At 43.8% G+C, this 13003-nt stretch overlaps 1 protein-coding gene across 1 annotated transcript in view; it reads left to right on the forward strand.

Moving 5' to 3' along the window:
* The window catches only part of LOC105024826 (disks large-associated protein 2), a 128131-nt gene extending 116578 nt beyond the window's left edge, over positions 1-11553 (forward strand). Inside the window, exons 7-12 of the mRNA XM_020056424.3 lie at positions 1505-1878; positions 2625-2710; positions 4670-5088; positions 5562-5653; positions 10984-11148; positions 11298-11553. Of these exons, the coding sequence (XP_019911983.1) occupies positions 1505-1878; positions 2625-2710; positions 4670-5088; positions 5562-5653; positions 10984-11148; positions 11298-11513 (1352 nt within the window). The 3' untranslated portion in view covers positions 11514-11553. The remainder of the gene's footprint in view (positions 1-1504; positions 1879-2624; positions 2711-4669; positions 5089-5561; positions 5654-10983; positions 11149-11297) is intronic.
* The last annotated feature ends 1450 nt before the right edge of the window (positions 11554-13003 follow it).

The following is a 13003-nucleotide window of genomic DNA, read 5'->3' on the forward strand; positions in this document are numbered from 1 at the left end:
TGTGTGGTATCCTTTTTTTGATGCTAGATAATGTGTTCGAACCAGACTGGAGGATCATCTGTACCTGAGTGTGCAACAAGGTGTCAACATAGTACCGTCATTAAATGCCCAGTACTGTCAAAATTATTTTATTAATATTGTACAGCAGCCGGCGAAAGGAAGTATGATAACATTGGATCACTGTTATTTTCTGCTTGCTGTTGACAGTCTAGACAGGACTTTCTAATCATCTGACATCAAAATGCTGTGAGCTGGTTAATAGAAAAATAATTTCAAAAACCTCACTAACAGTAACAGCTACTTTTCCGTGTTCCTCACTTAGAACACTCCCATGCAAAATAATACAGTATATGTCATGCAAATAAGGTACGTATTACCCAGAATATTGCCATGTAAAAAAAATGGTTGGATTGGGCTTGTGATGTAGTTATTCACTGCAGGTCTAAATTGGTTTAGTCAGAATTCATAGTGTCTGTCTAACCTTTGTCTAACGTGGCAGATTAGACATATTCTTATGTTTTAGAGCATACATTTGTGTATCAGAATATACAGTTCTTATATAAAGCACTGTAGTACCTTCCCAAGCCAAGTCTGTGAAGTCGGAGGTATATTCAATATCTCAAGTGTCTCCTTGCTGCCTGCCATGTTCTACGGTGAAGTCCATCTGGTTGGATTATAATCACATTCTAATTTGCATTTGAGAGAGTTGCTTCCCATAATCCTCCTCTGACCAGACAGCGCTGTAGCCTTTAAACAGTGGGCTTTTTCACCCAGGAAGAAGCAAACATAAATTGTTGAGTTTTTTTCTCTAGAGTTTCCCCTTACCTGTCCTGTGTCCTTGAGTGTCCTTATGATGCATTATACATAATCCCTTCATCACTATGCCACTGTAATTACTCACTCTACTAGTATAAAGTATGCACTTACTGTAGATGCACCAGGCTGCCTTGTTCAGAGAGCTCTCGCCCCATCTTTCGTCATTGCATTGTACCTTCAGGGGTTTAGTTGGGGTAAACGCTATTCACTCATATTTCAAATAATAAATGACAGTTTACCCACCTTTTGTGGAAAATATTATTCAAGGTAAATGCAGCGAAACTGTGTTTTACAGTTGTATGCATGAGCAGTATTTTGGTTTTGTATTCCACAACGTTCTGCATTTAATGATACAATGAGTCTGGGGATAGAAAACCGTCACCTTTAATTTCACTGTGTTTTCTTCCAAATTGGATTAATAACCAAAGAATTGATTGGTACGTACTCTCGCCAATTTTAGAAAGTATAAATACCGGAAGTATTTGGCCAGTTGGCTTCACTGTTATTTCTTATTGGAAGGATTTGATGTCACATGCTTCTTTCCATGACCTACGATCGGAGTTTAACCCACTAACAAATGTTTCGCCATAACCCCGTCACTCTCCGTTCTCTCTCCCTCACGACCTTTGCGTCACAGAAACACATCTTCCTCTCTTTCCTCTCCCTCTCCCTCTCTCTCTCTCTCCAGCTGTGACGCACACTCCTACCTACAAGGCCAAGACGCCCCCGCCTGTGCCCCCGCGCGCCACCTCCAAGCCCCTCATCTCGGTGACGGCCCAGAGCAGCACGGAATCTACCCAGGACACGTACCACGAGGGCAGGCACCAGCGGGGGAGCATACTGTGGGCGCCGGACAGTCTGGGCGGATCGGGTCGGACCCTCTACAACTCCACCGACAGCCTAGACAGCGCCAAGGCGGTGACCCTGGCCATGGAGACGTCTGCGGCCAAGCGGCACGCGCCCACGGGCAGCCACAGCTCGGTGCAGACGTGTGACAAGGCGGTGCTGGTGTCCAAGGCGGAGGAATACCTGAAAACACCACGCTCCTCCATAGGGATACAGGTAAGGCTGGCCGGCACGTCCACCTTGACTGATTTGTCCGCGTGCAGCTCACGCAGGACACAAACACCACTTTCTGATGATTGGTAATGTTTAAAGAAACCTTTGGTGATTATTTCTTTGTGTAATTCCGTTTGATCACGCGATCCGTTGTAGACGGGGAACCGTTAATGTAGCCGTTAATCTCACTTTCAAGCCAAGATTCTGTCTCTTCTGAAATGCAGTTTCTCAAGGGATAGATAGAAACCAATGCATCATCATCTTCATCAACCTCCTCATCACCAATCACTCTTCCCTCCTGTGCCAGCGACATACTTTCACCATATCTGGTATGATACTTATTGACATTTGATTACTTAATTGCAGGGACTGTACTGTTGAGAAGAAAGTGTATTTAATGTGTGCCTGGAAAGTCTCTTGAAGGGAGTGTGGGGTTGGAGGGAGGGAGAGGCCAACAAAAGCCATCCCTCACAGGGAGAGTCATTTGCTGAGGCTCTCGGGCTTCACTCTGTCAGCACTATATTACTTTCTGTCTCTCGCTCTGTTGTTCTACCTCTCTTTGTTTCTCTCTCTCTGATTTTGACTGGTATTTGTATCTTTAATGAATATTTTTAATGTAACTTAGCCCCTTCATCTACATTCCAGTAGTCAGAACAGGAGGTGTTGAGGGAAAGTAGCTTCCCTGGGATACGGCAGTGACAATGTTAATGACAGTATTGCCTTTTGCTGTTTCGGATTGGGTTTACCAGGTGGAGACGGCAACAGACTCCGAGTCGGAAAGCAAAGGGCTTCCTCAGTACCATTCTGTTGGCACCCAGGTGGAAGAAGACAAACGGTGCGTATGCTGCAAATGGAAACAAAAAATGCAACCGTTTGGATTTGTTTGGCCTCTGGCCCAGCAGCACTTGATAATCTACATATGTGTCCTGATTGCACTGACTAAATACTTATTGACTCTGAAACGTAGATTACTCATGTACGTTATTAGTTTTCTCTATATATTTCTGAATGGGTTTGGCCATGTCGACGTTTTATGGATCTTTGGATCCATATCATCTTTATGTAATCTATTTGTACTTGTTTGTATACAGATGATTGAATAATATTTTGGCTCTGTGTTCCAGAATTGCTACATATACCGATCAGCCATAACATTATGATCACCTTCCTAATATTGTGTAGGTCCCCAATTTGCCCCCAAAACTGCCCTGACCCGTTGAGACATGGACTCCACTAGACCTCTGTGGGTGTTCTTTGGTATCTGGCACCAAGACGTTAGCAGCAGATCCTTTAAGTCCTGTAAGTTGCAAAGTGGGGCCTCCTCCATGGATCGGACTTGTTTGTCCAGCACATCCCACAGATGCTCGATTGGATTGAGATCTGGGGAATTTGGAGGCCAAGTCAACACCTTAAACTTGCTGTTTTATTCCTTAAACCATTCCTGAACCATTTTTACTTTGTGGCAATGCGCATTATCCTACTGAAAGATGCCAATGCCATCAGGGAATACTGTTGCCGTGAAAGGGTGCATATGGTCTGCAACAATGCTTAGGTAGGTGGTATGTGTCAAAGTAACATTCATATGAAACACAACCCAAGGTTTCCCAGCAGAACATTATGCCAAAAGCATCACACTGCCCCCAGCATCTTGCCTCCTTTCCATAGTGCATTCTGGTGCCTTGTGTTCTCCAGGTAAACAACGCACACACTCCCGGCCATCCACGTGATGTAAAAGGAAATGTGATTCATCAGACCAGGCCACCTTCTTCCGTTGCTCCGTGGTCCAGTTCTGATGCTCACATGCCCATTTTAGGCTCTTTTAGCCAGGGGTCAGCATGGGCTCCCTGACTGGTCTGTGGCTACGCAGCCCCATACACAACAAACTGCAATGCACTGTGTGTTCTGACACCTTTCTATCAGTACCAGCATTAACCTTTTCAGCATTTTGAGCTACAGTAGCTCATCTGTTGGATCGGACCACACAGACCACCCTTCACTCCCCACGTGCATCAATGAGCCTTGCCCATCCATGACCCTGTCGCAGGTTCACCGCTTTTCCTTCCTTGGACCACTTTTGATAGGTACTGACCACTGCTGACAGGGAACACTGCAGTTTTGGACATGCTCTGATTCAGGCATCTAGCCATCACAATTTGGCCCTTGTCAAAGTCCTTCAGATCCTTACGCTTGGTGCCTAATACATCCCACACACTGACAGATGCCATGATAATGAGATTATCAGTGTTATTCACTTCACCTGTCAGTGGTCATAATTTTATGGCTGATCGGTGTATAAAATGACTGTGGCCTTAAACTGAAGGCTGTTTCATCCACATTGGATTAGCCATAGAAATCAACTTTAGAGCGCCAAAGATATTTGGCCAGTAGTTTCCACTGATATTTCTTTTTGGGCAGGTGTGGGTGAAACATGACTGCTTTACTGAACTTAGTCAAGGAATATGCAGCTAAAAAATCTAAAACTAGAACCTGTCACTGTCCAAACACTGTTGGAGTTGATTGCTTGCCTTTGGACATTTTGGACATTTTCCCTTAGGGGTGTACTCACTTTTGTTGCCAGCGGTTTAAACATTAATGACTGTGTGTTGAGTTATTGAGGGGACGGCAAATTTACACTGTTATACAAGCTGTACACTCACTACTTTACAGTGTAGCAAAGTGTCATTTCTTCAGTGTTGTCACATGAAAAGATAAAATCAAAATATATACCAAAATGTGAGGGGTGTACTCACTTCTGTGAGATACTGTATATGTCTGTCGGTTTATGCGCCCCCAGGCATGGCCGGTTCCGGCGGTCCAACAGTGTGACCACAGCTGTACAAGCTGACATGGAGCTGGAGGGATTCCCCACCATGGAAGACAAAGGCCTGCAGTTCGGGGGGGGCCTGGGCTTCCGTGCGGGCCACTCAGAGCCCAGCACACCCACTCAGTACGGGGCCGTCCGCACCGTCCGCACCCAGGGCCTCTTCAGCTACCGGGAGGACTACCAGCGCTCCTCTAGCGGACCGCCCAGCCCGCAGCCCGAGTCATGGCTGACGGAGCCCTCCTTGGAGGGGGCGGAGGGGGGCCGGGTGTCCCCTCTTCGCAGGGACGGCAGCTGGTTCATGCAGCTCCTCCATAATGAAACCAAGAGGATGGAGGGATGGTGTAAAGAGATGGAGAGGGAGGCGGAAGAGCACGACCTGTCGGAGGAGAGTGAGTGTCTGACGCAGCAGCTTAGAGGCATGTACTGGCTCTATTGTCCCTAAGGCGGGGGCTGTTTGTCATTACTCCGTTCTGTGCAACTGCGACCCTTTAGAACGGGCCAAGCCATGCTTGTGGATGGACATGTTTGCAAGTTTCTGTTAACATAATTGTTTCGTGAACGAATACCAAGGCAGCAGTTTGATTCTTGATGCCGTGGACATATGAGTTCCCGCACCGAGCCGTCAGTGGCTGATGCCATGATAGCGATGGCCATGGAGTGAGGAATACACTGTGCAAATACACGATCTGTGAATATATTCAGCATAACTTAACACATAAATATATCATATAAATACAGTATGCTGTATTAATGACAATTGCCATATTGTTTTGCATTAAAATACTTTAACATATTCACAGATCGCTGTACCCACAGAATTAGGAATCTAATCTGTGTGTGTGTGTGTGTGTGTGTCCTCCAGTCCTAGGGAAAATCCGGAGTGCAGTGGGCAGTGCACAGCTCCTTATGTCTCAAAAATTCCAGCAGTTCTACTGGCTGTGTCAGCAGAACCTGGTAAGTAACCCGTAATACAATATTATAAACGTGCAAGTTCAGATCCACAATGCTGATTGTCTGTAAGCTGTTGCACATCAGACACTGATATCCCATGTCCTGTCCTTTTACTGTTTTAATTGTTTTGGTTTATATTAGCAATAACACAAATCAGAAGCTATATATATATATACCAAAAAGCTTCTGATTTGATATATATATATATATACTGTACCAGTCATTTCCTCTCTTTGGACACCTACTCATTGAAGCTGGTTGAAAGAATGCCAGGGGTGTGCAAAGCTGTCATTAAGGCAAAGGGTGGCTTCTTTTTTGGTATATGTTATTCCATAGTTGCCTTCACTGTTATTCTAAAATGTGGAAGATAGTAAAATAAAAAGACTACCTTTGCAAAAGCAGGTGTGTCAAATCCTTTGACTGGTACTGTGCTTGGATACTAAAGCATTATCCAAGAACTCTGCTTTGACTGAAAAAAACTCATATTAGTGAAATACCTTGTCCGTTACTACTTAAATAAACGATGTCATGTTTGTGTGCAGGTGTGCAAGTGTTTGTGTGCAGATGTGCAAGTGTGTGTGTGTTTGTTTGTGTGGATGTGTAGTGTGTACATCAGTATTGTGAACAAAAAAACACCATACACCTCACATTATCACAGTGGAGTATTTGATGGCCAACAGCACTGGGCTTGAAAAGTGCTATTACTGAAGCTACTCTAACTGGCGGCTCCAAAAATAGCAGTCCCAATCGATGGTGGAACAGACCTTCTGCTTTTATTGACCCCACAGGAACCAAACAGAGAACAGTAATAGGAAACTGAGGTTTCTTTATTAACTTATCACACCGTTCACAATTACACATTGACAGTACCTTTTAAAAAGTATTCAGACTCCTTCACTTTCTCCACATTTTGTTGAGTTATGGATACAAAAAATACAGTACGTTAAATCATTAAACGATTAAGACATGTCCATAAATCTACACACATTACCACATAATATCCATGCAAAAATATGTTCTGTAGAAATGTTTGGCACATTTTTTATTATTAAAAAACGAAATATCTCATGTGCATCGGTATTCAGACTAGGGCTTCACGGAGGGAATCCAGATACCTGGGTTTCCCCTGTAAACTCACTACCTTTTCTTAGTAGAAAAACATTACGAACAGGTAAATTATAATAAAGTATTGATGTATTCCATTTCACAAACTGCATTACATGAAATGGAACAGGTATGCAAATCTATTGCCATTTATGGTCCTCTACCTGCATGATTGTTAATCAACGCTCAATGATGTGGGTGGACCATATTTACTAACACCCAGTCACCATAAATTAGCACATGCATTACTTGTACTTAAATAACATGTTAATTAAAATGCACTAATATGGTGATTTTGGTAATAAAATTTGATCCAACTTTTGAATTACAGGTACACTTTATTCATTTTATGAATTCACAGAAAGAAATTGGTATGTCAAAGCTTTACAAAAATGCATGCCACAAAAGCGTAATGCAAAACATGCAAGCAAAATATGAAATGTATAGGCGGCTCCACAAACTGATAGAGTATGGACTGCCGCAACCTTTAAAAAGAAAAGGACAAAGCTGCATTTTTCAGTCTATGACAGGAAGAAATGTATGTAATCTTCAACAGACTTCATGTGGCCTAATAACTATATAATGTTGTAATATTTGGCTTAATATCGTAGGAGGATATTAGGATATAGAAGTTTAAACTAGGCTAAATAAACTGTAGTGATTTTGTTGTTGATTACATGTAACAAACACAGCTTTAGAATTTCTCCATGTACAGTAATTTGATTGCGGGGGGTGTCCAATTCGTTTTTTGCTGGGGTTATGCTTTTAAATGGTACTTCCGATTTGAACAAGAATACTAGGAAGCCTGGTAATTTCTTGAATTTTTCTTGGGATGCACAATTGGTAGATTCTCTGGGAAACATGAAACCCTAATTCAGAACCTTCGCCATGACAATGCAAATTGAGCTCAGATGCATCTTGTGTCAGTGGATCATCTTGGAGATATCTCTAGAACTTTATTGGAGTCAATCAGTGGTAAATAAAATTAGACAATCAGTTGGACAAAAGGCACACACCTGTTTATATAAGGTCCCATATGTCACAGTGCATATCAGAGCAAAAACCAAGCCATGAAGTCCAAGGAACTCTCCAGAAACCTCTAAGAAGTGTGTTAGATGTGTTAGGGAGGGTCATAACAAAATTGATAAAGCTTTGAATGTGCTGTTGGGCTCCATTCAAATCAAACTGTATACGAAAAGCGCATGGTCTAGCGAATATAAAGTATCAATCATCACCTGGCTTAAACCATCCCTACAGTTAAGCATGGTGGTGGGAGCATCATGCTATGGGGGTGCTTCTCAGCAGCAGGGGCTGAGAGATTGGTTAGGATTGAGGGAAGGATGAACACATCAAAATATAGAGAGTTCCTTGAAGAAAACCTGATACAGAGCCCACAGGACCTCAGACTGGGGCAAAGATTAATCTTTGAGAATGACATCAATCTAAAGCACATAACCAAGACAATGCAGGAATGGTTATAGGACAAGTTTGTGAATGTCCTTGAGTGGCAAAGCCAAAACCTGCACTTGAAACCCTATTGAACAACTGTAGGGAAACCTGAAGATCACAGTTTACAGACAGCCACCATCAACCTAACAGAGCTTGTCAGGTTCTGCATGGAAGAATAGGGTGGAGATTGCCCACATCCAGGTGTGCAAAGCTATTAAAGGCATACCCAAGACAACTCAAAGCTGTGATCGTTGACAATGGCACTTCTAAAAAATACTTATCCACATGAGGTATTTCAGTTTTTATATAAATTGGCATGACAAAATTGTTTTCCGCTATTGTGTATTGTGTGTAAATTGATAGCAAAACAGTTTTGTTTAAGTCATTATAACAAATAAGTCCATAAAATAAAAACTTGGCGAATGTGTGGATGTCTGAATACTTGCTAAAGACACTGTAAATGTTTTTATCCAGTAGTCATCACGCTCTACCAACTGAGCCGCATGGGACCTGTGGGACACGTGGATAATGAAGCGGTGACTGTCTTTCATTGATCATCCCAAAAGTAGTCAAAACGTTTTCACGTTTTCACAACAGATTTTAATTACCTACCAAAATTCAACACACAGTAGCTACAAGTGCTGAGCTATGACAGCTTTTTTGAGGTTTTGTGGGATTGGTTGTGTTCTCTGCCAGACACTTGGTTTGGCACAGACAGCACATTGCAGTTTTCCTTTCTGTCTTCTAAAATATATATCCCATAGGAGGCTCACAGTCTTTCATCTTAACTATCTCCTCTCCTTCCTGAACACCTGTCTATGCTCACTCAGTCATCAGCTGCCTTTTGTCAGACACTGACAGCAGGTTGAATGCTGCAACAACGTACAATAAAACGATGAATTAGTGCCCCATAATGGTAGTCACTGCCCATTAGCGCAGTGCTAATCACTTATCCATCATTTACTATTATTCCAGAGTTGGATATTACTTTGTTTTAATTTGATATTAGTGACATTATTACAATAAAGGAGAAACTAGACCACTAACCAGACAACCATGTAATGTTATCTCTGCGTTCCCCTTATTTACTTAGTTAGGCAACTAGCTAGTCCAACTAATAGATAGCTATGAAATACTGCAGCAGAACTATCCAAACAGTTCGAGTTGTTCTGTTCTTCTAAGTAGATATGGCATACTTTCCAGGCTTATTAAGTAGCAGCTAAAGTAACAACTCATTGAGTGCTCACCTGAAATCAGACTAAAAGGGAAGTTTAACTAATTAAACTGACATTGGCTTTATTGAATTGATGTTCCTCTTGTAATCTTGTTCACACAGAGCAAAGAGGCACATATTTTGTTTGAGAAAAGCCTTAAGAGCCCTTCCCAATCAGCATATTAGTATTTCTTCTGTCTGATGACTATGAGTGTTTTTTCCACTACATTTTATTAAGATGAAGAAGACGTGCCAGATGTGCCAGAGAAACCTACATACATATTCATAGTGTATGTAGGAGATTTGAATTGTCACGTCACCTTCCAAGGTAACTCGGAAACACTTTTCTGAAAGATACTCCCTGCAGCTACTGAGGTTTAAACACAATACAGTGTGGGAAGTCTTGTTCTGAAGTCCTTCCACCTCCATGAATAAACAGAAAGAGAAAAAAAAAAGATCTGTCATTGGAAAGCAACTTAAAACATTTCACACGGGCATAAACAAAACTGACTATCACCAGCAACAGCAGTTGTTCAACTGAGAGCGCCATGTTAGTTACCAGGTAAACAACATTGTCAGGAAGTATTTACTGCTTCCGGGTCAGGGGTCTGGCCACAGTGCTGCACGTCCACATGATTTTCCTTAGGCCACAGCAACGGTTTCTTGTTCATATAGTGTGAATCCAAGACTGTTATTTAACATATTATGTAAATGTTAACTGAATGAAACTTTTTATCATGACAACTGTTGTAGGGTTAATAAGGTCTGTGACACCCATTGTTTTGCTCTGGTACTGAGAGGCCAGGGGCTGTCTCTGTCTGCGCTCTCCTGGAGATAATGGGATGATGGATGAAGTCCCACATTTACTGTGACAAGACTTAGATTGCTTTGAGCTTCTCAGATGTGTCCCAACGACTGAGTAGGAAGCAGACCTTCTTCCCCTGCCGGAGAGAGAGAACCCCCCTGTAACACCTCTACTGACCACGTGTTAGGGCATGGGGGGCACTGGTAAAGTATGTGGTGTGTTGGGGTGTAGGGCGAATATGTATATGGGTGAGTGCGCGTTTGTGTAATCCGGATAGTGCGAGTCTCCTCAGCGAAACAGATTTCATTGTCAAACCTGTTCAGGCATCCTGCAGATATTGTGTCACTGCCACCCTTTGTGTGTAAGGGTTGCACATTTGCAGAAGGCGAACAATTGGGAGTGACAAGGGCTATCTTTTAGTGGAAAACTCCACATGGATGCAGCCTCGATTTGGCTCCATGAAATGGCGCTCATGGCTGGCAAAGGGCATGAAATGCATTAGTCATTAAAGGAGTTAAGGAGGACATCTAGTGGTCAGGCAGGGTACAGAACAGGGCTTGCCAGAGCTGGATGCTCCGACAGCGGATGATTTAACGTAAGCTTTTGAAATCACAAATAGGGTCTATAAAATGTCTTGCGTTATATACAGTAGGTTTTCCGAAATGGTGTTGTTGACTACTGTGTGTCAAATAGACTCCAACGTCTCCTCATCTGGTCACACCCTCACCCCGATTTCAACCTCCAACCTTTCACCCCCCCCAGGACCCCAGCGCCATGCCGCGCCCCACCTCTCAGGACCTGGCCGGATTCTGGGACCTTCTTCAGCTTTCCATCGACGACGTCACTGCCAAGTTCGACGAGCTGCAGCAGATCAAGGGCAATGAGTGGAGGCCCGTGGAGAGCCCGGAGAAGAAGACGCCATTACAGGTAGGTCAGTGGAGCTTAGCTCCGGAGCTTTCCCCAGACGTCAGACCGGTCCGACCGGGCCGTCCAACAGCCTGGGCCGGTGCGTGCTTGGCTTCTATTGCCTGATCCTCCGTCTCTTTCACACACCCCTCCCGTTCTCTCGCACGCAGGAGAGGAGGTGGCCTCCCCCGCCGCCGAAAAGGCAGTCAAAAGGGCGCGGCGGCGTGATGCGAGAACGCTCGCTGGACCTGCAGGACCGCCAGCGGCAGGAAGCCCGGCGGCGCCTCATGGCAGCTAAGCGAGCGGCTTCCTTCAGACAGAACTCAGCCACAGAGCGGGCGGACAGCATCGAGATCTACATCCCTGAGGCCCAGACCCGCCTTTGAGGTCCGAGGATTGAGCCCACCTAGCCTGACCCCCCCCCCCCCCACCACCAACCCAGCTCCGCCCCTAATTACCTCCCGTTCCCCACCCTAAGCCAGTGGGTCTCACAAAGGACCATTCCCTCCCTCATCTGTGCCAAAATCTCTCACTCCTCACCGTTTCCCTCCATACGTTGCCACTCTGCTGATGTCCTCCTTAAAATGAGGGTGATTTTTACCCTCCTCCACCCCACCTTAAAGGAGCTGCTAAAAGACCTCCCCTTTAACTCAAACGATCCACCGTTACGATTACATTTGGGTAAATACAAGCAAATTATGCTTTTCTATACTGTAACAAAAGATCTTGTTGGAAAATGTATTCACCCCCCTCCTAAGAGCTTTCACATTGCCATCATGCGTTATGAGCCTGGTTACAGTAAGGGTAATGTCAGTATTTTTCCACCATGATCAAAGGGAATCACAAAGTGCAAATTTTCTATGGAGAATCTCACCAGCAACAGTGGTCTTGGGCTAAAGCCCCCCTGTGCGGAGACTACTGCCCCCCAGTGGTAGCACAGAGGTGGTGATGACTCACTGTCAGGATAGAAGTCTGGAAATCTCCCCCAGTCAAAGTGGGGGGAATATATAATGTGATTGATCAACACCTGTTATTGAAATACCTCAGTCTTGCAGTGTGCACTCTAGGGTTAAAAACTCTAGACATGGAATTCTATGGGGTTTATTCTATTGTATTTCTACAGAGTCTATTCTATTTGTATGGTAAAGACCGGGGGAGTAGTCATCACATCTGATATGGTTGCACAGCATCCTGGGTATAGTAGTTCCATTGTTACTCTTGGAGCGTACTCACACCACTTTTACCAAGCTTGCTTCTCCAGCCGCTGACTAACGTTGCTGAGACATGGGATGTGAGAAAGACATGCAGTACCTGAATACTGCATTTATGCATTTTCAGTTAGGCTAATGGCATTGCCGTGAGGTTGAAACATGGTTAAGATATGGCTGGTACAGTATGTTTTCACAGCAACCCTATTGTAAATCATTTAGAGGGGGAAAAAAAATTGTTTATCAAAAAAGTTGACTATATGATACAAAGCATTTTTGCACCTTATATATACTATTCATGTTTGTATTTCCAAGGGAAATGTAGTTGATGATGCTCACATGATATTGTTGCAGTTGAATTGCAAGGACAGATATATGGAACATTTGCTACTGAATATCACTACGATGTTATCCTATAGACCAAATCAATCTGCGTCGGCTTGAGTTGTGTTTAGCCCACTGATGACATTCTGGCATTCCAGCCTCCGGTGTCAAGTACGAGTGGAATGATAATAATGACAGATCGTTGAATCTAATAATCTACACCCAAATGACGAACCACATGGAACCTGATTAGTCGGTTTGTGGATGATGTGAAAGAGTGACTAGGACTTAGACATGGACGGTGCAGAGAAAGACGTACCCTGACAGAAAGGACAGTAACATCC

Source organism: Esox lucius, chromosome 18 (assembly GCF_011004845.1).
Source record: "Esox lucius isolate fEsoLuc1 chromosome 18, fEsoLuc1.pri, whole genome shotgun sequence".
Taxonomy (NCBI): Eukaryota; Metazoa; Chordata; class Actinopteri; order Esociformes; family Esocidae; genus Esox; species Esox lucius.